The sequence below is a fragment of the Lynx rufus genome, unplaced genomic scaffold (genome assembly GCF_022079265.1).
Source record: "Lynx rufus isolate CCGP_SWC_20201006 ecotype Redwood Valley unplaced genomic scaffold, mLynRuf1.p SCAF_3, whole genome shotgun sequence".
NCBI classification, from domain to species: Eukaryota; Metazoa; Chordata; class Mammalia; order Carnivora; family Felidae; genus Lynx; species Lynx rufus.
In genome coordinates, this window is record NW_025814845.1 from 92,345,576 (window position 1) to 92,371,222 (window position 25,647).

Below are 25,647 nucleotides of genomic sequence, written 5' to 3' on the forward strand. Positions count from 1 at the left end.
AGGAATATTATTCATCCTTAATAAGGAATGAAATTCTGATATAAGCTATAGCATGGAGGAACCTCGAGGATATATCCTAAGTGAAATTAGCCAGACACAAGGGGACAAATATTCAATGTTTCCACTTACATGAGGTACCTAGAGTGGTCACATGCATAGAGTCAGAAAACAGGATAGTAGTTGCCAGGGGAGGGAGGCAAGGGAGGAATGGGAAACTGTTGTTTAATGCAAACAGGGTTTCAGTTTGTGAAGATGAAAAAGTTCCAAAGATGAATGGGGGTGATGGTTGGACAACCACGTGAATGTGTTTAATGCCACTAAAAACTGTGTGTGTAAAAATGGTTGAAATGGTAAGTTTTATATTATGTATATTTTAACACAATTTTTTTAAAGAATGAAACTTTGATACATGTTGCAATATGATTGAACCTTGAAAATATCACGCTAGGTAAAATAACCTAGAATCAAAAGGATAACTCTATCCTTTGTATTGTATAACTGTCTATTCAAGGTACCTGGAAGAGGCAAACTGATAGAGACAGAAAGTAGAATAGAGGTGACTGAGGGCTGGCAAGAGGAGAATGGGGAGTTCTTGCTTAATGGGTACAGAGTTTCTGTTTGGGATCATGGAAAATTCTGCATAGTAGTGATGATTGCACAAGTTTGTGAATGTGCTTAATGCCACTAAATTGAACACTTAAAAGTGGTAAGTGTAAAAATGGACGTGGTAAATTTTATGTTATGTATATCTTACAGCAATTTTTTAAAAGCCGAATGATTTTTTTAAAGTCATTCTAAATGATAATAGCAAAAGAAAGGAACACCTCTAAATCCTTGGCATTATCAATGAATTTATTTCTTCCTGATTCTTTTGAGTATCCTCTAATTAAAATAAATTATATACATCATATCTGGGTGAAGCATGTATGCCTTTTTCCTTCAAGGTACGTGATACGACTCAGGAACCTTGCGGGCGACTATCATTTATGAAAGAGCCCAAATCCACAAGAGGCCTGGTGCATCAAGCTATTTGCAACTTAAACATCACCCTGCCAATTTATACAAAGGTATTGTCAAATCTGCTGTAGTGCGCTTCAGTCTGTATAGGATTTAATTTTCAAATCCTTTAAAATAAATAAAAGCGGGCGCCTGGGTGGCGCAGTCGGTTAAGCGTCCGACTTCAGCCAGGTCACGATCTCGCGGTCCGGGAGTTCGAGCCCCGCGTCGGGCTCTGTGCTGACTGCTCAGAGCCTGGAGCCTGTTTCCGATTCTGTGTCTCTCTCTCTCTCTGCCCCTCCCCCGTTCATGCTCTGTCTCTCTCTGTCCCAAAAATAAATAAACGTTGAAAAAAAATTTTTTAAATAAAAGCAAAAGCACTGAATGCAAGCACATATAACAGTCATTTTTAAAAGATGTTTATTTATTTATTTTGAGGGTTGAGGGGGTGGAGAGAGAGAGAGAGAGAATGAATGAATGAATGAATGAATGAATGAATTCTAAGCAGCCTCCATGCTCAGTGTGGAGCCAGACACAGGACTCAATCTCACAACTGTGAGATCACAACGTGAACTGAAATCAAGAGTAGGACATTTAACTGACTGAGCCACCCAGGCACCCCGCCAGATATTACTTTCTATTTAAACCTCTCACCATTACAGAATTCCTTGCTTACTCTGATCAAGTTGGAAATGACAACCGAATGAATTAAATGTCGGGGATAACTTTATTTTATTACTTAGAACAATTTTAACCAGTATCTTTTCCATAGAAAGCTCGCATGTGGCAGCCTATAGGGGGCTGCAGCAGGTCGTCAGAGTGTGTACTAGAGGTTGGGGTGGAGGGTGAGTAGTGGCAGGTGAGACTTGGAGGAGAAGTAGAAATACATTTAAAACCCTAAATCTTGACTCCACAAAAAAAGCATTTTCTACACTTCTTTTTAACCCATGATGGTCTATTTTTCTTAACCAGTTGTTCTTATAAATAGAGATGAGTCACATAGAGAAAAGCTCATAGCATCATGTTTTAATATTGCAAATTCTGATTCTGTGATAAAAACGAAACATTATCTGTATATGTAAACTTACATGTTATTCCAGTAATTAGAACAGAGCAATAGGTGTATCCATCCAAATGAGCATAATCTAATCTCACTCCAGTTGATACGAAATGTACTTTCGGTTTATAGATTTGTAAGTCACTGAAACAGAATGCCATATAAGAACCTTAACAACGTATATACTGCTGTGCAGTCCACCTGCGTGACATATAAAGATGAATGAACTTTGTCTCCGATTTCAGTGAGCTTCAATGTGCGATGAAAGAAAGAATTTCCTGTATTGTTACACTGTATTTCTAAGTCAGTACATATTATTAATGCTGTGATGGTCCAGGACAGCTTTCCATTTAGCAGCTCAAAGCAAAAAGGAAAATAATGCCGACATTGTACACTTCAGATATACTTTAGAATTTAGTAGTTCCTTATAATAGAACTTCTAAATATTACCTGTATATTCAAAATATATTCACCGTATGTTTTTTTGTGGCTTTTAAGATTTTCAGCCAGCGTCCGTAATGACTGGGATATTCATCATCATTTCTGTAGACATGGGCATCAAATCCATTAAATGTCAAGCCTTAAGGCTGCTAGTAACCTAGTATCTGAAATGAATATATTTATAATTTTAGTTCCTTTGACTAGTAAATTAGCATATAATGTTGGTTCTTTTGCCTCTTCAATCTACAGACTTTGGCATTTAAATCAATCCTTTTTTAAATTTTTGTGCCTGTCTTCTATAAGCTCTTAGAAAAAAAAAGTATGCTGTCTGTATGCTTGCCTGTTGATGTTTGTTGGCAACATATTAAATCTTTTCTTTTCTTCTAAATACTGTCTACTCTTTCTGCTCTTTTTTCTATCTTGCATGGCATCTTGGGGCGGCAAGGAATCAGAGTCAGATCAAGAACAGGAGGAAGAGGTAATTATATGACACTGTTGCTTGTTGATGGCTGTATTTGCTCTAACCATTAAGAAGAACATGTAGTTAACCTGTGTTCTAAGAAGGGTTATACAGTTGTTAGTAATTGAAGGGTCACGGTCTTTCTTAACCTCTCTGAGCCTCTGTTTTCTCATCTCATCTCATAGACTCAATTCAAAGAATAGTAAAGTGTTCCCCTGTAAATTGTTACCCTGTCTCTGTGCAGTAATATATGTTTCCCTACCAACTACTGAAGGTCAGACTATTATTTCATTTCTCAAAGGTTGATCTGGAGATGTCTGGGGGTCAAAACTTGTTTTTAATGCTACTGAGACATTATTTGCCTTTTATTTCCCATATCTCCACAAGCTGTGGAGGAGTCTTCCGGGGGACTGCATTACATATGATGATATCATCACTCTGACTCTGGCATATTGCTTGTGTATATTTGGGTTCTAGCATTTTCTCAGTTTTAATGTATGAAACAGATATTTACTTGTGTATATCAAACATAAACAGAAGTTCTTCAAGGTTCTCAGTCCTTTTTTAGGAGTGTAAAGGAGCCTTAGGACCACAAAGTTTGAGAACCACTGAGACCAGAAACTATAAGTTTTGAGTGTATAGCTCAACCATTAGCCTATAATATTATAATGCAGATCTCTACTAATAATGAGCATTTCTCATAAAATAGATTCTTTATTAAGTGCTCCACGTACCTCATAAGCACTAATGTCTCACAATTGCCCTGTGAGGGCTATGCTGTCATATCATAGATGCTATATCATAGGTGAAGAAAGCTAGTCTTAGAGAGGTTACCTTGAATAAAGAACCATTTGAATTAGACCTCTTCAGGCACATGTGTGTTTGTTTTCCTTATAAAGATTTGAAGGTGCCCAAACATTACATAGAAATGAAAGAAATCATTGGGAAATACCTTCTCCTTTCCTATTTACATGCTGGTTCCTGTTTCTAAGATAGACAAATGCAGTTGTTAATAATTGCACATAAATGTTTTCAATAATACTAGTTTTATATTTTTAATGTTAGTCTGATGGATTTGGAATACAAAAACATAAAGAAAAATATAATAAATACTCTTGTACTCACCAGCCCAAAATGTAAGGCCTTGTCAGTGCAGAGGATCCCCCTGAATTCACTTTTCCTCCTACTCTGGCAGTGGAGCAGGACAAGAGGGGTGATTATAGACTCATGGTCCCACCATGTGTAACCATATACATAGTACACTGCAACAAGACTGATGTCATCCTTTCCCTCAACTGGAGAGTCACTCTTTTGGCTCACATATTCCGTTTCCCTCCTGCACTTGGTGCTTCTATCACCAGAGCTGTTCAAAATGGTACCTACACAGCTTCTGAGAAGAGCAATGCAGTTTTAAAACCATTTTTTTTTTAACATTTATTTGGGAGAGAGAGAGAGAGAGAGCGAGCGTGCACATGCACGCGCCCAAGTGGGGGAGGAGCAGAGAGAGAGGGAGACACAGCATCTGAAGCAGGCTCCAGGCTCAGCTCAACTCCGGGCTGATGGCTCGAGCCTGACGTGGGGCTTGACCCCACAAACTGTGAGATCATGACCTGAGCCGAAGTCGGACATTTAACCGACTGAGCCACCCAGGTGCCCCTCAAACCATTTTTGCTGTGTTTGAGTTTCTTGTGTTAGGTTTATGATTTCTCTATTGAGTATTCTCAGGAGCTGATCAGGGCAGTAGATCCAGTTTCCTGGATCCGTTTCAGGGTTTGGAATTTTGGCTTGTAATTAATGATACTGAAACTACTTCCGTAGAATGTATTACCTGGCATGCTCTTTGTTCTTTCCTTCTTTTTCACAACTAAATTGACACTTACTGTCTAACCCCTATTTTGCACTTTTCCTGGCCTTTCACCTAATAAATATGTATTTCTAACATCAAACACACCCTGGATCACATCTTCCTAGGAACGATATGTTAAAAAGTACTTTCCACCTATAGCGCCTAGAAAGGAGATTTGTTTTTTCAAAGTTATGATAAGAATCCAGGAGACTCTCAGGAAGAACTGTAGCAAATTACTCTGACCTTCCTCTGGTTTATGGTGTCTCCCCATGGCTGTGATGATCAACAGGAGCTTACTTGCACATCAGGGGCTGTGAAACAAGACGCAATTTGTAACCATTCAATTTGTGTATCTTTTCTTTCAGATCGATATGACATCAGAAAAAAGTAAGATTTTAAATAAAATTGAATTTGTTTGAAAGCTGGCTACAATAAAGAGAAGCATGAAATAAGATGCAAGCTAGTTGCCATTACTAACCACTATAATTATTATATTTTTATATTGTCCTTATTAATCATTAATGTATATTTAGAAAAGCAGCTTGGCCAGTTAAATTACAAAAATATCTTAATGAGCTAATTAGCAGTAAAATGCAATTATTATTCATCTAAGCATTCACTTTCTTTTGATACCCCTGTTAACCCTGCTACTGCTGTTATGCTTGTTTAGAAACCCACCCTACCGTTTTTGTCCATTTGTTAGCATAACATTGTCATCTCATTTTTTTTTTTTTAAGCACTGACATGACAGTATCACTTTTTTATATCAAGCAACACTGACTTGGGCAGAGGGCTCATTATTTTTGTAGGCTACACCTGCAAAAGTGATACTGTCTTAATAGTTCTCAGCTAAAGCTAACCCTCCCCCCACCCCCACCACCTAGCACCTCTTACTGTGGTGAAGTGTAACTGACTTCTTTAGGGCTGAGGTCTAACGGACTTTTGTGAAAACTTTCTGGGGAAGAAAAAAAAAGAACCAAGAATGCAAAGATCAAAAACTCCTGGATGAAATTATTAATCACAACAGTGTGCCATTATAGGGCTAACTTTAAATAATGGTGCAAATCCCAAACATAATTTAGTACAGACACAACTGGTTTTCACAGACCTTAAGAGAGCTGTCTTAGAACTCGTTTCGGGTTTGTAGCAATCCATTAACAGTTTAGTGTTTTGGCCTGTTTCTGGCTTCTTGTGTGGAAAAAGTTGAATTTTTCAGGTTTCTTTTTTGTTTTTATGCCCCAAATGGTTTAGGGAAAAAAATACCAATTTTTAACGTTTATTCATTTAAAAATTCATTTTTATTCACTGTATTTCAGGGTGCTAATTCCAAAAGGAGGAAACATAGAACCATGTTTAATGACCACCAGATGTGGTCATCTGACCCTGTGCAATGATCTGGGGTTTTTTTGGGGTTTTTTGGTTTTGTTTTTTTTTGAAGACTTAGTACAATGTAAATTACAACTAAGTTATTGGAATACTTTTGATTGAGTCTCTTTGTTCTTATATTAAATTGACATTCAGGACTAGATTATTTGAAATTCTGAATGTTTTCATTGGCTTATACTTGAATAAATTTACATCAGTATAAATTATTTTAATATATCTTTATATATGCATATTCACAGAGTATGTCTCCTCAACAAGTACTGATTCTCTCAAGGCACTTTTATTTGTTAAAAAAGTGACATTATTATTGCATTAATTAACTCCTTTTCTTAAAAAGAGATTTTGTTTTATTATCTTGCTTTCTTCTTCAGGGCTACTAGGTTTATTTAAATGGCCTTTCTTTTGTTCCTTGAATGCTAGCTAGTAGAAGTTAAAATTTAATACACCCCCCCCCCCACCGCTCAGTCAGTTAAAAAAGGAAAAAAAAGTTACTGTGTTGCTATGATGACCCAGATTCTAGGTGTTATAAATATATTTTAAAGCTTAAATATAGACTCGTGTTTGGTTTTCTTTTAGTTTAAAGACAATCATTAAATGATCTTCATCTAGGTGTAAAATAATCTCTAAAGAAGGGTTCTATTGAAGAGACACTTTCCCAATTCTTTTCAAGAGCAAATCCTAAACGAGTTTGAGTTTTCCTTTTTTGCTGTGAATGGGTGCAGGTCCCCACTACCTATACCTCAAATATAAGACACTCAGCACCTTAGGTACAGACTTGTGTGGAATTAAATACGCCTCACCACAGTAACGTTTTACATACTTGTTCTAATTTCCAACCCATCCTCCTGCCCGTGCATTTCAGCAAGGCCACCTTGGCCACCAGTTTTCCTCCACCTTTGCTTTGCATGGAAATAACTTGGCTTACATAAACTGTGCGTGTGTCCTGTGTGACTGTCTCTGATTTGGATTGCCATGCATCACATTTTAACTTTGGACTCACATATATGTTTAATCACAGTTGTTGTTTGGTTGTTTTCTTGTTTTCCTTTCCTTTCCTTTTTTCCCTCCTTGGTCTGTCTGTTATGTGTCTAAACCAGGAGGTTGCTCCAAGGAAAGGACCATGCCTCTTAGCACCAGACCATTTGTTTCATTGTTAGGTGTGAATTTCCCTTAGATGAAATGCCGGTTTGCAGCTGATTCAGACATCTTCAATATAGTCATTGTATATTGGCAGAACAAAACATACTGAATTCCAGATTTTTTATATGATTAAAAAACACATATACATCATTAGAAGGCATTCTGAGTTTGCTACTACTGGCTTTCTCCTAGAGGAAATCAACTTTCTGCAATTTCTAATGCTTTTTTCCTTTTTTTCCCATGTTTATATTTTTTTCAACATTGATCTGTAACATCTGAACAATCTTGAGATACCTCTGTGTAATTTCACTGCGTTCGTTCTTTGTTGTGATCTGTGATGGTGTGTGTGTGTGTGTGTGTGTGTGTGTGTGTGTGTGTCTGTCTGTCTTGGCTATTTGTTACAGCTTTGTTGTATGTGTGAATGTGCTACAAGTGAGAAAATTAAGCAAGTTATTTCCTGCTCATTTTTCCTTTTCAGTTTTTTTTTTCCGTTAGCCTTGCTTTGCTTTTGTATCCTGAGACCTTGTGGATCCACCATTCCCAGCCCATTTTGTTGTCCCTCCCGCCACAACAGGAAAAGACACTGTGTTGTTTCAGTCCTGATTACATTTGCCAATATATTTTTTGATTTCCATTTTACTTTCAATGTTTTTCATTCACATCAAAGATGATGAGACAGAATCTACAGAAACATCTGTCCTGAAAAGTCATCTGGTTAATGAAGTTCCTGTCCTAGCCAGTCCGGACTTGCTCTCTGAAGTTTCTGAGATGAAACAAGATTTGATCAAAATGACCGCCATCTTGACCACAGATGTATCTGATAGGGCAGGTTCTATCAAAGTGAAGGAGCTGGTGAAGGCTGCTGAGGAAGAGCCAGGAGAGCCTTTTGAAATTGTTGAAAGAGTTAAAGAGGACTTAGAGAAAGTGAATGAAATCCTGAGAAGTGGAACCTGCACGAGAGATGAAGGCAGTGTGCCGAGGTCTCAGTCGGAGAAAGAATCAGTGGAAGAGGAATGGGTAATTGTCAGTGATGAGGAAATAGAGGAGGCTAGGCTAAAAGCACCCTTAGAAATCACCGAATACCCCTGTGTAGAAGTTAGGATAGATAAAGAGGGTGACGTAAAAGTAGAGAAAGACTCAACTGGGCTAGTGAACTACCTTACTGAGGATCTAAAGTCGTATGTGTCTCCTCATGAAAAGAAACAGCAGACAGCTCAAGAGATAGCAGGGGAGAAATGTGAGGCCCTGGCTGTGGGCAGGAGCTCTGAAAATGAAGGGAAAGATGCACCCCCAGGTGAGACACAGAGTGCACAGAAACAACACAAACCAAGCCTGGGCATAAAGAAGCCAGTGAGAAGGAAATTAAAAGAAAAACAGAAACAAAAAGAGGAAAGCGTACAAGGTAGCACAGAAAAAAGTGAACTTAAAAAATGTAGTTCCGAAGAGTCATTAGATGAAGACACCGGTTTAGCCCCTGAGCCTCTTCCCACCGTAAAGGCCACTTCACCTTTGATAGAAGAGACTCCCATTGGTTCCATAAAGGACAAAGTAAAGGCCCTTCAGAAACGAGTGGAAGATGAACAAAAAGGTCGAAGCAAGTTGCCTGTCCGCGTCAAAGGCAAAGAGGATGTGCCAAAAAAGATAACCCACAGGACACATCCAGCTGTATCACCCTCTCCGAAGTCAGAGAGGCATGGACCAGCATCACCCTCTTCTAAAACAGAAAGACACTCTTCTCTTTCCGCCTCTACAAAAACTGAAAGGCATCCTCCAATATCACCATCAAGTAAAACTGAGAAACACTCCCCTGTGTCTCCCTCTGCAAAAACTGAAAGGCACTCACCTGTGTCATCAAGTAAAACCGAGAAACACTCACCTGTGTCACCCTCGACAAAAACTGAAAGACACTCCCCTGTGTCATCTACAAAAACAGAGAGACACCCACCTGTTTCACCTTCAGGTAAAATGGACAAACGCCCACCTGTATCGCCTTCTGGGAGAACAGAGAAACATGCCCCAGTATCACCCGGGAGAACAGAAAAACGCTTGCCTGTATCACCAGCTGGAAGAATGGAAAAGCATCCACCTGTATCAACCTCTGGGAAAACCGAGAAACTCTTGCCTGTGTCGCCTTCTGGGAAAACAGAAAAGCAACCACCTGTATCCCCCACCTCAAAAACAGAAAGAATCGAGGAGACCATGTCTGTTCGGGAGTTGATGAAGGCTTTCCAGTCAGGTCAGGACCCATCTAAACATAAGACTGGACTCTTTGAGCACAAATCCGCAAAACAAAAGCAGCCACAAGAAAAAGGCAAAGTTCGGGTAGAAAAAGAAAAGGGGCAGATGCCAACCCAGAGAGAAACACAGAAAACAGAGAGTCACACAATCAAACGAGGTCAGAGATTTGTGGTAACGGGAGTTACCGAATCCAAAAGAGCGGTCCGTGCTTCCTCCATAGGGCTTAAGAGAGAAGAGGTAGCTGTAGAGAAGGAGAAAGTTCTTGGCCACAAAACACCTGAACCTGTTCAGTCAGCACCAGAAGAAGAAAGCCATAAAGAGAGCGAAGTCCCCAAAGAAAAGCTGTCAGATGAACAGGGAGACCTGGATCTCCAGATCAGCCCAGACAGGAAGACCTCCACTGACTTTTCTGATGTCATTAAGCAAGAATTGGAAGACAATGACAAATACCAACAGTTCCGAATGAGTGAGGAGACTGAAGAAGTACAGCTTCACCTAGACCAAGTGCTCACTAGTCCTTTCAACACAACATTTCCACTAGATTACATGAAAGATGAATTTCTTCCAGCTCTGTCTTTACAAAGTGGTGCTTTGGATGGCAGTTCTGAGAGCCTAAAGCCTGAAGGGGTGGCAGGTTCTCCGTGTGGCAGCCTGATGGAAGGGACCCCTCAGATTAGTTCAGAAGAAAGCTACAAGCATGAGGGCCTAGCAGAGACCCCTGAGACAAGCCCAGAAAGCCTTTCTTTCTCACCAAAGAAAAATGAGGAGCAAATTGGGGAAATAAGCGAACCTACCACGTTAGAAGCACCAACAGAAATTCGTTCTGAAAAAGAACATCCTTCAATAAAAGACATTACTGATGGTTCTGAAGAGCAAGGTGCTCTAGTCACTGAAGGCACAGAGCCCTCAGCTGAGTGTTTGCTGAAGGAGACCACGCTAGAGCCTTCCAAAGACACACACCCCAAACAAGAAGATGATTCCCTTGGCAGCTGTAGTGTGTTAGCAAAAGAAACACCCAAAGAATTGCCTGAGGAAGCATCCTCTGATGAGGGTCAACTTAAATATGGTGGTTCAGCCCACAAGACACAAACTGATACTGAAGCTCAGAAATCCACAACCACCGAGCCCTCAGATGAGACCAAGTCCTCTCCACTGCCTGATGCTTCTGTAAAGACAGGCACAGGGGCTGAATCAAAGCCCCAGGGAGTAGCTAGAAGTCCCCAAGGGTTAGAACTTGCACTCCCTAGCCGAGATAGTGAGGTCCTCAGCCCTGGTGCTGATGAATCATTTGCAGTGAGCCACAGAGACTCCCTGGAAGCCAGCCCTGTGCTAGAGGATAACTCCTCACACAAAACTCCAGATTCTCTGGAGCCAAGTCCTCTGAAAGAATCCCCTTGCCGTGACTCTCTTGAAAGCAGTCCTGTGGAACCAAAGATGAAGGCTGGAGTTCTCCCAAGTCACTTTCCTCTTCCTGCAGCCGTAGCCAAAACAGAAATCTTCACGGAAGTGGCCTCGATGCGGTCCCGGCTGCTCCGAGACCCGGACGGCAGTGCTGAAGACGACAGTCTTGAGCAGACATCACTGGTAGAGAGCTCAGGGAAGAGCCCTCTTTCTCCTGACACCCCCAGCTCTGAAGAAATTAGCTATGAGGTTACACCCAAAGCCACAGATACAAGCACACCCAAACCAGCTGTAATTCATGAATGTGCAGAGGAGGATGACTTGGAAAATGGGGAGAAAAAGAGATTCACACCTGAAGAGGAAATGTTTAAAATGGTAACCAAAATCAAAACGTTTGATGAACTTGAACAAGAAGCAAAGCAGAAAAGGGACTACAGAAAAGAACCCAAGCAAGAAGAATCTTCTTCATCCTCTGACCCAGATGCTGACTGTTTAGCAGGTGTGGATGAACCAAAACATATGGAGAGTGTAGAGGATGAAAGCAATGTCCCTGTGGTAGTAACATCAGAGAGCAGAAAGGCTTCTTCCTCCTCAGAAAGTGAACCTGAGTTGGCACAGCTGAAACAAGGTGCTGACTCAGGCCTCATACCAGAGCCAGTTATTCGAGTGCAGCCTCCTTCCCCACTTCCATCCAGCATAGACTCCAATTCTAGTCCTGAAGAAGTACAGTTTCAACCTATTGTTTCCAAACAATACACTTTCAAGATGAATGAAGATACTCAGGAAGAATCAGGTAAATCAGAGGAAGAAAAAGATCATGAACCCCACATACCTGAAGACAGTCATACCATTTCTTCCAGTGGCCCAGATACATCTTATGATGATCTGAACAGATGTGCTGATCAACCAGAAGTCTGTGATGGCCATGGGTGTGAGGCTGGGAGTCCTAGCGGCTCAGTAACTCCTGTATCTTCAGGTCTCCGCAGCCCCACTGGAGGAGAAATCAATGAGCAGCTAGTTATCCATAAAGAATCATTACCTCTCCAAGACACTGATGACAAAAACACAGAAGGAGAAGAGCTTAATGTTTCTAGAGTGGAATCTCTACAAGTAGATTGCCCCAGTGAAAGCTCTTCATCTTTGTCCTCTTTTCCTCATTGTCCAGCATCTGAAGGAAAAGAATTAGATGAAGACATCGCCTCTCCATCTTCTTCAAAAATGGAAGACACCAAAACTGACCAAGAATTTGAGAACTCACCAAAGGACTATTCCACTCAAGACTCGTCGATTACTACTCAAACAGATAAATTGTCCATGGATGTTCCTGTGTCTGACCCAGCTGAGACTGATGAAATCTACGATCCTCAAATAATAAGCCCTTATGAAAATGTTCCTTCCCAATCTTTTTTCTCCAGTGAAGAAAGCAAAACCCAAACAGATGCAGGACACACAAGTTGTCACTCTTCTGAAGTGTATTCTGTTCCCATCAAATCCTCTGTCGAAGATGTAGTGGTAACAAGCTCCTCCAGTGGAACTATTTCAAGTGAAGAATCTAATTTTGAGAACCAAAATATGGAAAAAGAATCCAAACAAGAAAGCACCTTGTGGGAACCTCAATCAGAGAAAGGCCCCTCATCTTTAGAGCCTTCTATACCAAATACAGCAGCAGTCGTTGGTGAACAAATTAGCAAAGTCATCATCACAAAAACCGATGTGGATTCTGATTCCTGGAGTGAAATCCGTGAGGATGATGAAGCCTTTGAAGCTCGGGTGAAAGAGGAAGAGCAGAAGATATTTGGTTTGATGGTAGACAGACAGTCACAGGGCACCACCCCTGACACCACTCCTGCAAGGACCCCAACTGAAGAGGGGACTCCAACCAGTGAGCAAAATCCATTTCTCTTTCAGGAAGGAAAATTGTTTGAGATGACCCGAAGTGGTGCCATTGATATGACCAAAAGGTCCTATGCAGATGAAAGTTTTCACTTTTTCCAAATTGGGCAAGAATCCAGGGAAGAGACTCTCTCTGAAGACATGAAAGAAGGGAGTCCTGCGGCTGAGCCCCCACAACGGGAGACATCAGCTGAGTCACTAGCTCTCTCGGAATCAAAAGAAACAGTGAGTGATGAAGCAGACTTACTTCCAGATGACCTGAGTGAGGAAGTAGAGGAAATACCTGCTTCAGATGCTCAACTTAACTCCTACATGGGGAATTCAGCCTCCACTGAGATATCAACAGAAGAGGCTCCTTCTGTAGGAGCTGAGGACCTCTCCACCATGCATATGGGGGATATGCCTCCTAAGTCCAGTGTGAAACATACATCTTGCCCTGACTCCCCTGAACCGGTCATACAAGTTCAGTTAGATTTTTCCACAGTTACTAGGTCTGTATATTCAGATCGGGATGATGATTCTCCTGATTCTTCCCCAGAGGAACAGAAATCAGTAATTGAAATCCCTACTGCACCCATGGAGAATGTGCCTTCTACTGAAAGCAAATCCAAAATTCCTGTAAGGACTATACCCACGTCAGCCACAGAGCCTCCATCTGTGGAGTATGAGAATTCCCTTTCTGAAGATTTTTTACCCAGCCTGGATGAGGAAAGTAAAGAGGATGAAACGAAACCAAAGTCTAAAATCCCTGTGAAAGCACCTGTCCAAAGAGTAGAGCAGCAGCTTTCGCATCTAGATTCATCTCTCCAGAAAACAGTGGCTCCTCAGGGTCAGGACATGACAAGCAGAGCGCCAGATAGTAGAAGCAAATCTGAATCTGATGCCAGTCCTTTGGACTCAAAGACCAAATGTCCAGTAAAAACTAAAAGTTACACTGAGGCAGAAACAGAAAGCAGAGAGAGGGCAGAGGAGCTTGAGTTAGAATCAGAAGAGGGGGCCGCAAGACCAAAGATATTTACATCCCGATTGCCAGTTAAGAGCAAAAGCAACACATCTTCCTGCAAGGGGGCTGTGAGCCCCACAAAAGAAAGTAAGGAGCATTTCTTTGACCTTTACAGGAACTCCATAGAATTCTTTGAGGAGATTAGTGACGAGGCTTCAAAGTTAGTAGATAGACTTACCCAGTCAGAAAGGGAACAAGAATTAGTTTCAGATGATGAAAGTAGTAGTGCCCTGGAAGTTTCAGTAATTGAAAATCTGCCACCTGTTGAGAACGAACATTCAATTCCTGAGGACATCTTTGACACAAGGCCCATTTGGGATGAGTCCATTGAGACTCTGATTGAACGCATCCCTGATGAAAATGGCCATGACCATGCTGAAGGTATTTGCCAGCCACTGGGATTCCCTGTGCTACGCATGTCATAAATTTTATATAGTTTTTTGTATATCTTTTATTTGGTGATTTGTGTCTCATTTTCTTTAAGCTTTCTGTAGTGGTTACTGCGTTTGTGTAAGCCCTTTGTGTTTTGTGCTTTCTCTGTGTACTTTTGTCTATGAAAACAATCTCAAGATTGAGTAATGAGAATGCTTATGGAAAACATAAACATGATAAACAGGCAATGGTGACCTTGCCTTTCTCGAGCCGCTGCACGTAAGGCCATGCAAGCTTTGAGTTTTGTTGCTCTGAAGTCCCAGGCTTAGCCTCAAATTAAGCACTTTGGCTTTTGCACATGAATATATTGGGGTTTGTTTCATATGGTAAGGATTCGTTGCTTTTTCTTCTTACCCTTAAATACTTTAAAATAATCTGTACTTAATAATTCTATAATCATTAGGAAGCCATTTGCCCAAGAAGATTTCACATTACCCCGAAATTCCAGTTGTTGTGGATCTGTTTTTGATTCAAAAGGTTGGATTTCAGATACCATTGTAAACACTTTAAGCAAACAAATATAAGGTAAAAATGTACTTTTTGTTTTAGTAGTAGGTGAATGAAGAATCTACTCTTATCAGGTAAAGCAGACAACAAAAACTCAAACTTTGCATGATTTAAGTGACTGTGAGAGAGGATGATGGCCCTTTGAATTATAAAAAAGGAAACCATAGATGGCTTTGAGAAGCAGCCTCTGGTCTTCCAGTATCTCTACAATAAAGACTATTATTCTTATGTTTGTGTTATGAGAAAATGCCATGATGCCTAAAATGCTGCCCGTTAATTAATTGAGGTTAAAAAATGAATGGGAAAATTACAATTTGTGGAAGTACTATATATATAGCTTACTTAGCAGTAAGCAGACAAAAATTTCGCACAAAAGGCACAGGTACCTATTGAAACAACAGACACGCATACATGTGCTTTTATCTTCCCTTCTTCCAAGGTCACCAGGACCAAGGAAGATGTTGTTTCTGGCCACACTGAAAAAACACAGGATGGCCTGATTAACCCATGATCTGTGTCTCTTATGAATCTTGGATGTGATTTCTTTCAGACATGACCTGGAAGCGATCTGTGCTACCACAGGCAATAGTGGAGGACCTAACTAGTTACTCCACTTCTGCATCCCATTTATGATTTTTCTGTTGTTTGATGAACAAGATGATTGTCTTCCGGTGGGCAGTATCTTCTTAGATAATTTAAAAAGAAAGTTCTAAAATTAATTACTAGAAATCATTGACTTCTATAATATGTCCAGTGGCTAGTCTTGATTAAAGAGATATGGAAGCAGTTGGTTTTCATGATTTATAATTACATTTATTCCCCATTCCATTCCAGAAATCAGGCAAACACATAACTTAAAATGATTTAAAATATGATAGCTAATTTGTGCTGTTATCAAATATTTGGACAAGTGACTTCCTTTTTTGGATGATCAGTACTATGGTTGCTCTCCTGTCATAGACAACCTTTGGCCATTCTGTTTTTGACCTTCTGTAGATCAACAGGATGAGCAGGAACGGATCGAGGAAAGGCTGGCTTATATTGCTGATCACCTTGGCTTCAGCTGGACAGGTAAAATGAGTGTGACACACTTTTTCACCAAAATTTGCTTCACTTAAATAACAGTGGCATCAGCCATGTGTTGTTAACAATGAACAAATTGTGTGTTTTGTTTCTTTCCTTGAGGAAGACCATGTGGAATAGTGAAAAGAATAATAAACTATGAACTAGAAAATCCAGGCTCTGCATTAACTCACTGTGTGAACCAGGGCAGGCCTTTTATTATCTCTGGAATTTAGAAAAATAATACTTTCTTTTTTGTTTATTTCAAGTTTTTATTTAAATTCTAGTTAACATATAGTGTAATATTGGTTTCAAGAGTAGAACTTAGTGATTAATCGTTTACATACAACACCCAGTGTTCATCATAAGTGCCCTCCTTAATGCTCATCGTCCATTTAGCCCATCCCCTCAGCCACCTCCCCTCCAGCAACCTTCAGTTCTCTAGAGTTAAGAGTCTCTTATGGTTTGCTTCCCTCTCTTTTTTTCTTCCCCTTCTCCTACGCTCATCTGTTTTGTTCCTTAAATTCTACATATGAGTGAAATCGTATGGTATTCGTCTTTCTCTGACGGACTTGTTTTGCTTAGTATAGTACACTCTAGCTCCATCCACGCCATTGCAAATGGTATACACACACCACAACTTTATCCATTCATCAGTCGATGGACATGTCGACTCGTTCCATAATTTGCCTATTGTTGCTAATGCTGTTGTAAACATCAGGGTGCATGTGCTCCTTTGAATCAGCATTTTTGTATCCTTTGGATAAATACCTAATAGTGCAATTGCTGGGTCATAGGGTACTTCTATTTGTAACTTTTTGAGGAACTTCCATATCGTTTTCCAGAGTGGCTGCACCAGTTTGCATTCTCACCAACAGTGTAAGAGGGTTCTCCTTTCTCCACATTCTCCTCAACATCTGTTATTTCCTGTGTTATTAATTTTAGCCATTCTGACAGATGGGAAGTTTAAATTTATATTTCTTTGATAATAAGTGACGTTGAGCATCTTTTCATGTGTCTGTTAGCCATCTGTGTTATCTTCTTTGGAAAAATGTATAGTCATGTCCTCTGCCCATTTCTTAACTGGATTATTTGTTTTTTGGGTGTTGAGTTTGATAAGTTCTTTATAGATTTTGGATACTAATGCTTTATCAGATATTTCATTTGCAAATATCTTCTCCCATTCTGTAGGTTGCCTCTTAGTTTTGTTGATTGTTTCCTTTGCTGTGCAGAAATGATGAAGTCCCAATAATTCATTGAAAAATAGAACTTTAAATTAGGAGATTTGATAATATGCTACATGTCACCATCCTCCTTTGGGAGCTATGGATACCTAAACTTTGGGGAGATGACTGTGTTTCAAAATCATTGTGAGATGTAATTGTCATAAAATTTGGTTGGAGATGTAACCCGGGGCTCCCTATTTTAGATACCTTATATTAGATATCTCCATTGTGAACAGTACTAAAATTTGCTTTGGATGCCTGTTGAAATACATATGAGTAAGATATTTAACTAAGTTTCTGAGAGATTAGGATATTTAAGCATAAAAGCTATAATGTGTGTTAAATAATTTTTTAAAGGAAAGTGAATTATGGAATCAGTATGATGCATAGAATTCCGTAAAACCTTTAACAAAGGTAATTGATAACAAAACAGAAAGAATAGTCATGTCCTCACTTTTAAACATTTTAAAGCAATTGTTAATAATAATCAGATTTATTTAATTGAGCGATTTAGGGAAAGGAAGGACATCAAAATATCCATGATTGACAAATAGGTAACATTCAGAATTACTTAGTTTGTTTTTTAAATAAGTGTGTTTGTGTATAAAGCATCGTATCTGTATACTTGTTGAAAATTCAAGCCCCACAACTATACAGAATGGTATAAAATGAAAAGTAAATAAGTTTTTCACACCTACATCTGGTCTTCTAACACCATGCCTCAAAAGTAACTGCTTACACTTTCTCATGTATTCCAAAAAATATACAATACCCACATCTATGTCTGTTATTTAAAAGTAAGCACAATTTTCCCCAGTAATATTCCTTGTAAATATTCCATCAGGGTAGACATATCTATTCATTCTTTGAAACGGCTATTTAATTTTTACTGTATGGAAGTATCATACTTTTACCAGTGGCCTTTATTGCTGGATATTTAGGTCGTTTCCTGTTAATGACAAATATCCTAGTGCATTGGTGTATTTTCATGAGTATCTCTACAGGGCACATTACTAGAAGTAGAATTGAATATCTGGATAAAGGGTATGTATATTTTTAATTTTGAAAGATATCGGCAAGCTGCCCTCCAAAGAAGACACTCATTTACACTCACTCACTCATACCACAATGTATAAGTGTCCAAATACAGTGTTAGTGGTAGACTTTAAAGGAAAAATTTGTGGCTTTTCCCCTAGGTCAGTTAATTCTTCCCAGACCTTTTATTCATGTGACATCCAATCAAAGGAGTTTAGCCAACCACCATAATATAACCACAGCCAGTATTCACCCAAGTATCCAGAAATAGGATTTATAGTACTTAAAACATTGCCTAATGATGATTAAAAGTGAGAAACAGTCTATAACTCCTATTTTTAGTAATTTATTTTTCATTATCTTGGTTAAGAGTATAGGCCTGTATGAATGGTCTCTTCTGCATTTTGGAATTAATTGAGGCTGAATTGTACATATTTGTATCAACAGTTGTCTCAAACTTAGTGATTCCACAATGAAAGTTATCGATTCTATATCCAGTTTTAATAAAATCCACAATTAGTGCTAGAAGAACAAAGACCTATTGAGAGTCACTTCTAATACATAGGGGAGAAAATGAACCCTATTACAGCAATACAAAGAATACATCACTTACAAAATCACAAGGCAAGGTGTTAGAGACTCAAATGTTGAAGTTACTGTATTTAGAGTAATATTTTCTTGTCTAGAATTAGCAAGAGAACTGGATTTCACTGAGGAGCAAATTCATCAAATTCGAATTGAGAATCCTAACTCCCTCCAAGACCAGAGTCATGCGCTATTGAAGTACTGGCTGGAAAGGGATGGGAAACATGCTACCGGTAGGTGGGAAACTGTATGTAAAAAGCATTAGGCTAAAGGTTGGGGTATATGTCTTATTCAACAAGCCCTCTCTTGCAAATTCAGTAAAATAATAACAAATGCCATCAATCTGAAGTGCTACTGTAAGCAAATGAGAACAAGCTATGATATTTCTAAAATATGCATGTTGCATAAAAATTCTTATATTCCCACGAACAATGTCAGCGGAAACACTGGCTGCTAACAGGAACATTATGAAAGTCCTAAAATTTTCTAATTATTGAGACTGGACGCAGTTACTTTATTTGTCATCGTTTTATTGGTAGTATATTACCTTTACTCCTAAATAACTTACATGACAGAAAGATGTCAGGTAGATATTCTTTATAATGATTTATGTATAATATTCTGACCACATCAAATAAAATGAGAAGTGATAAAGACCATTACTTCCTCTCATTCTTCAGCTAAATTTGCTACTTCCTCTAACGCCTCTCTGAAGATCTACCTACAGACCTCCCTTATAAACATCCAGTCTACATTTATCTTTCCTTCTCTTACCATTCTTCTAGGTAGGATTGCCAGATTTTGCAAATAAAAATAAAGGGCTTCCAGTTAAATTTCAAAGAGTCTACAGATAATTTTTTTAGTATAAGTATACCCCCTGCAGTATTTGGGATATACTTATATTAAATTTTTTTTTAATCTGAAATTCAAATTTGACAGGATATCCTATATATTATCTGGCAACTCTACTTTTAGGGCTTTTGCCTATGCTTTCCCCCACTATTTTATGCATACCTCCTTTCTATTTGCTTTTTTTTTTTTTTTTACAAAGACCTTTAGTTGGGCTTTGTTTCCTGTACAGATATAAAAATTTTAGTAAGGCAACTAAATGAAAGAGATTTTCAAAAGAGTACCCCTCAGATATTATAAATGTTTTTCTGTTTTTTTCTCTAATATCCCAGATACAAGTCTCATTGAATGTCTCACCAAGATCAACCGAATGGATATTGTTCATCTCATGGAGGCCAGCACAGAGCCTCTCCAGGAGCGCATCAGTCATAGCTATGCAGAAATTGAACAGACAATTGCACTGGATCATAGTGAAGGTCAAACAATCTGTGTGTGTGGGTGTGTGGTGTATGTATGACTAATTCAGGTGACTGGAACAAATCTTCCTTCTTTTTTTAAAGGGTGGTCTGTGGACTCCGGTGATCACATATTTTTCTCATTTTATAGGTACCTTCATACTGCTCATTCTTTGTTATTTCACCTTTGTTCCAAACATTTTGGACTGCTATAACACAATGCCATAAACTGGGTGGCTTAAATAAGAGAAATTTATTTCTCACAGTTCTAGAGAGTGGAAGTCAGAGATCAGGATGACAGCACAGACAGGTTCTGGTGAGGACCCTCCTTTGGGTTGCAGATGGTTGCCTTCTTGCTGTGTCCTCACCTGGGGGAAAGAGAACTAGCTAGTTCTCTGGTGTCTTCTTATAAGGGCACAAGTCCCAGTCATGAAGGCTCTACCCTCATGATCGAAGTACCTCCTAAAGGCATCACCTCTAAATATTATCACATTGGGATTAGGGTTTCATCAGATGATTTTAAGGGGATACAGATACTCAGTTCATAACAACACGGATGACCTATCCAATGCCCTTTCCTCGGATCCTTGGTGGTACTTATACTTGTGTCTTTTACTCTAGCTACCCATTCCTGTGCTCACAACCAAGACTATATCATTACCACTGACTATATTACTTCTGGGTCCTGATTTGAAGCATTACACTTACTTCTTCTTTTGCTTCGATACTGGTGATTCTTCAAACCCACTGGGACCTCCAGCCATTGGCCCTACCACCTTTTCAGTACTAAAGTTTCTCTGATCCATTCTCCTTTATTTGCATGCTCATTATCTTCTCTCCCTCCCTCTCTGTCTCTCTTTCCCTCTCTCTCTCTTTCTCTCTTGCTCTCTCTTTCTGTCTCTCTCACACCTCTATTTTATACCTTCTCTTCTTCTTTCAAGCCTCCAACATTTCTCTTCTCCTTTTTTAAAGCTAATGACCAAGCTTCGTATTTCTTAGAAAAAATAAGAATAGTCCTAAGCGAATGTCCATATTCTTTCACCACAAACTCTACCAATCTAAGTGCATCTCAATGTCTGTACTCTACCTTCCCTTCTGTATGAAATGTCTTTGCTTTGCTAAAACCATTATCTCTTCTTTTGTACTGGATCTCATCTCTTTTTATCCAATTAAGGACCTCACTCCTTCAGTTATCCACTGTGGCTTCCTACAACTAGATCATGCTCAAGAGCATTAAAACATGCTTTAATAGAGCCCATTCTTTATTTTTTAATATGAAATTTATTGTCAAATTGGTTTCCATACAACACCCAGTGCTCATCCCAACAGGTGCCTTCTTCAATGCCCATCACCCACCCTCCCCTCCCTCCCACCCATCGACCCTCAGTTTGTTCTCAGTTTGGGCTCCTTCCCTCTCTAACCTTATTTTTTTTTTCCTTCCCCTTCCCCATGGTCTTCTGTTAAGTTTCTCATAAGTTTCACATAAGAGTGAAAACATATGGTATCTGTTTTTCTCTGTATGACTTATTTCACTTAGCATAACATTCTCCAGTTCCATCCATGTTGCTACAAAAGGCCATATTTCCTTCTTTCTCGTTGCCACATAGTATTCCTTTGTGTATATAAACCACAATTTCTTTATCCATTCATCAGTTGATGGACATTTAAGTAGAGCCCATTCTTTAAAAACAAAACAAAACAACTCCTTCACCCTATATGCCTTCTTGTATGATTGTTCTGTTTCTCCATTCATTTTATAGAAAATCTCTTCAAAAGAATAGCGTATATTCCCTATATCTACTTCCTGTCTTCCTGTTCTCTAGAACTGTCTCTAGAATCCATGACAGTCATTTTTTGAATCATCACCACTCAACAGAAAGCAATCTTATAAAATTCACTAATGGTTTCCTCATTGCCAAATACAGCGAATAATTTTTCAGTCTTCATCTTATTTACTCCTTAGTAATATTTGACAAAAAAATTAATATTTTTTAAAAACATTTTCTTCATTCACTTTCCATGATACCCTCCCTACATGTTTTTTTTTTCTTTTGCTTATTTTTCTGGTTATTTTTCCACAATTCCTTTCTGTAGCTTCTTTTCATAGATTTAAATGATGGTGTGTGTTACTATCCAGTGAAAGTTTGTCCTATCTCCTGTCTCTCTCCTTTTTTTATATAAATCCCAGACTCCTGGCCTCCTTGATGTTCCCTGGGCACCCTGTGCACTTTGGGGCTTTGGAGCTCTGCTACTTTCTGTTTCCTCCACTCTGGAGCATTCTTCCCTCAGAGCATCAAATACCTACCTATTCAGGCCTCTGCTCAAAATCAGTCTCCCCAAAGGACCCTTTCCTGACAATTCTATCTAAAATACTAGCCCTATTTACTCTTTACCATGGTTTCCTTTTCTCCTAAAATTTATCATAAATATATATCTGCAGAAATAAAAGTTCAGTGAGGACTTTTTCTACCTTGTTCACTGCTATATCTCTAACATCTAAACAGCACCTACTACATAGTTGATAATATATACATCTGTTGAGTGAATAAATAAGTAGATGAATGTCAGTCATACCTCTGCTAAAGTTTTCAGTGACTCCTCATTGCCCTGGGTATGATAATATTCCTTAGCATGACATGAGAGACCCTCCACAAAAAAGGGTACTAACCTCAAGTGTTGTTAATACAAGTTAATACTTGTGGAACACCTAGAACAGTGCCTAACACATAATATTTAGAATGTATTAGCTATTATTAATTATTATTAAACTCTAACCCTTCTTCCCACTTACATTCTATGCCTCAGTAGCAGTTTCTCTGCATTTCCCTTCCTAATTCTTTAACCCTGAGTTGGGTGCTCCTGCATTTATTGACTGGCACTGTGGCCCAGTCACTCTGCATTTCAATAGATTCTTACTTGCCTGAGCTTCAATAGATGATCTGTATCTTGAAGGCAGACACAGTTATCTCATTCAGCTTTGTAACCATGGATCTATCACAGGATGTGGCACATTAATAGTTACCTAGTAAATACCCATTTAATATAAGTGAGCTTCAGTTAATACTTCATTTAAATTGTTTCTCCCTGTAGGGTTCTCAGTACTTCAAGAGGAGCTATGCAGTGCACAGCACAAGCAGAAAGAGGAGCAAGCTGCTTCTAAAGAAAGCGAGTCCTGTGATCACCCTCCCATTGTCTCAGAGGAAGACATTTCTGTCGGTTATTCTACTTTTCAGGATTGCATCCCCAAGACTGAGGGGGACAGCTCAGCAACAGAGCTCTTTCCCCAAACTCACAAGGAGCAAGTTCAACAGGATTTCTCAGGGAAAATGCAAGACCTGCCTGAAGAGTCATCTCTTGAATGTCAGCAGGAGTACTTGTGAGTTTCAAAAGAAAGCCTGTCCAATGTAATTCCAAGAAATAAGCCAGTATGGCAAGAGTGCCAGGCATGTGCAACCGTAAATTGTTTTCAGATGGTTTTCAAATAAGCCCACCAGTAACAAGTGCCAGAACTACAGGAAAAAGAGCGAAAGATTTGAGACCTAATTATGGCAGCATTGTATGGTAGATCTGCTTAAAACAACTTCCGGTTCTATGACCTTGGGCAAGCCCCAAGCCCTTTTTGGTTTCTGTTTCCACATCTCTAAGTTATAAGAATATATACCTTATTCATCTCATAGGGTCACAGGTCAAGGATATGCCTGTGAAAGCATTGTTTAATCTGTAAGATTTCATGAAGACCTCATGCTTATTGCTTATAAGACTGTTGCACTTGACTTCTCTGCAGTGCTCTGATATGTGCCAGTTGTCCCATGGCTAGTTCACAGTATGAACAGGGATGCTGAGGGCGAAGCAGCCCTCAGTGTATGTCACCAAAGCATTGGGGTGGCTGACGATAAAAATAGAAACGCAACACAAATTATTCACACAGAATGAAAGACCATCAAAATAAAGTGGGATAAGTTCAGAGTGGAAATACAGAGAAGTCTTCTGGAGACTTTCTGGCTAAAGGAAGCTATAGAACAGTCAGCTCAGAACTCAAGTACTGGGCTTCATAGAAGCAAATGAGAAAGAGAATTGTTTAAATGACGCTTGTTATATCTAGAGAAGGAAAACAGATGATGTGAAAGGCAAGTGTGTCCCCAGACCTGAAATCTGAGAATAGTGTGGCAGGAGATTACACCAGTAAGCGAGTTTTCTGCTGGGGTCACTGGAGCTTGAGAAGAGGGTGAAATGGGTGATAAAATCCTCTTTCTTCCACTGAGCCACCGCCTACCAACTACCTTTAGATTTTAGGGGAGAGAAGAAAGAAGAAAGAAAGAAAAATAAAAAGATGGGAAGCAAAGAGGGAATATCAGAGAGGCATTTGGGCACTTAGTATCTACAGAGTGACAGAAATTTGTAATAAGAAGTTTAAAAGCAGAAAAAGAATTTTCGTATTTAAAATTGAGATTATAAAGATTGCATTGGAGTAACTCCAAATTAAATCAGAAGAAAAAGTTTTAACTATGTCTTTCCATCAAGTAATAATTTTCCAGAAGTATAATAAGAATCTCTCTATATTTGCAATTATGATAACCATATTAACATGGGGTTTATGTATGTTTAAAAAAATTTCCCAAACTTTGATTCTTGCTTCAGAAGCCTTATTATCTACAGATCTTTGTTATATAAACCTCCTCAAATCTTCAAGATAACCTTGAGTTATCAAAGAAAAGATGAAATTATAATTTACATACTTTGTAGAGATTAAGAAATGGTAATACATTTTAGAATAATTTTTCTCTTTAGATCCATCCCAGCCAATACTAGATCAAGGAGCTGTAACTTTCTTACATATGATTTTTATTCAAATTTCTTTTCTCGGCCACATATACAAAACTTATTTTGACTTGTCATGGACCATGAAGACAAGTTCCATCTTTCGTTCCAATTGCCTTGCTTCAGCAAAAGGGGAAATGCAAATGCTCTCATGGTGTAACTTGGCTTTTCCATTTCAGTGTGACAACCCCAGGGACGGAAGTGTCAGAGACTCAAAAGCCTACGGCTATATCTGGCTCTCAAAGCAAGACACCTGAGGAAATCAGTACCCCTCCTGAGGAGGAGAGGCCATACCTCCAGACTCCAACATCTAGTGAGCAGGGTGACTCTCCCATCGTACAGGAACCCGAAGAGCCCCCAGAACATAAGGAGGAGAGTTCTCAGAAAACTAGCCTTTTGATAATGGAGTCTGCTGATGACCAGCCACAGGCCCTTGAAAGATTCGATGACGATGCAGCTTTCCATAAGGTAAGGATCTCCTCTCTTTCCTTGCCCATAGGCAGCAAAGCTACAAATCTTCCCCAGTTTCCATTTCTCTGATGGTTTATTTTTTCTCTGAAAAAAATCAACCTGGACCCTGGAAACCCCTCAATCCCCCTTTAAAACCTGGGAACCAGGTAATCTAGAAAAAAAAAAAAAAGATACACAGTTCTAATTCTTGCTACCTGAGCATGAGCCTTAATTTTACAATTGGGAAACCCTTTTGCTAAGGAAAATGAACCCTGGAGTGTGAAACAGTATGCCTGATGTAGCTTTTCAGAGTTGCTAACCATGGGCACGAAGACTAGTGAGGGGGATTAACAGGGCCCCCAGTAAG

At 39.2% G+C, this 25,647-nt stretch overlaps 1 protein-coding gene across 2 annotated transcripts in view; it reads left to right on the forward strand.

Annotated features, from left to right (window-relative positions):
- ANK2 (ankyrin 2) overlaps positions 1 to 25,647 on the forward strand; it is a 243,421-nt gene that overhangs the window by 207,788 nt on the left and 9,986 nt on the right. For both annotated transcript variants that reach the window (XM_047090905.1, XM_047090906.1), the window contains 9 exons: positions 945 to 1,067; positions 2,940 to 2,972; positions 5,166 to 5,187; positions 7,994 to 14,242; positions 15,797 to 15,871; positions 18,810 to 18,941; positions 19,890 to 20,033; positions 23,103 to 23,388; positions 25,010 to 25,298. In XM_047090905.1, the coding sequence (XP_046946861.1) occupies positions 945 to 1,067; positions 2,940 to 2,972; positions 5,166 to 5,187; positions 7,994 to 14,242; positions 15,797 to 15,871; positions 18,810 to 18,941; positions 19,890 to 20,033; positions 23,103 to 23,388; positions 25,010 to 25,298 (7,353 nt within the window). The remainder of the gene's footprint in view (positions 1 to 944; positions 1,068 to 2,939; positions 2,973 to 5,165; positions 5,188 to 7,993; positions 14,243 to 15,796; positions 15,872 to 18,809; positions 18,942 to 19,889; positions 20,034 to 23,102; positions 23,389 to 25,009; positions 25,299 to 25,647) is intronic.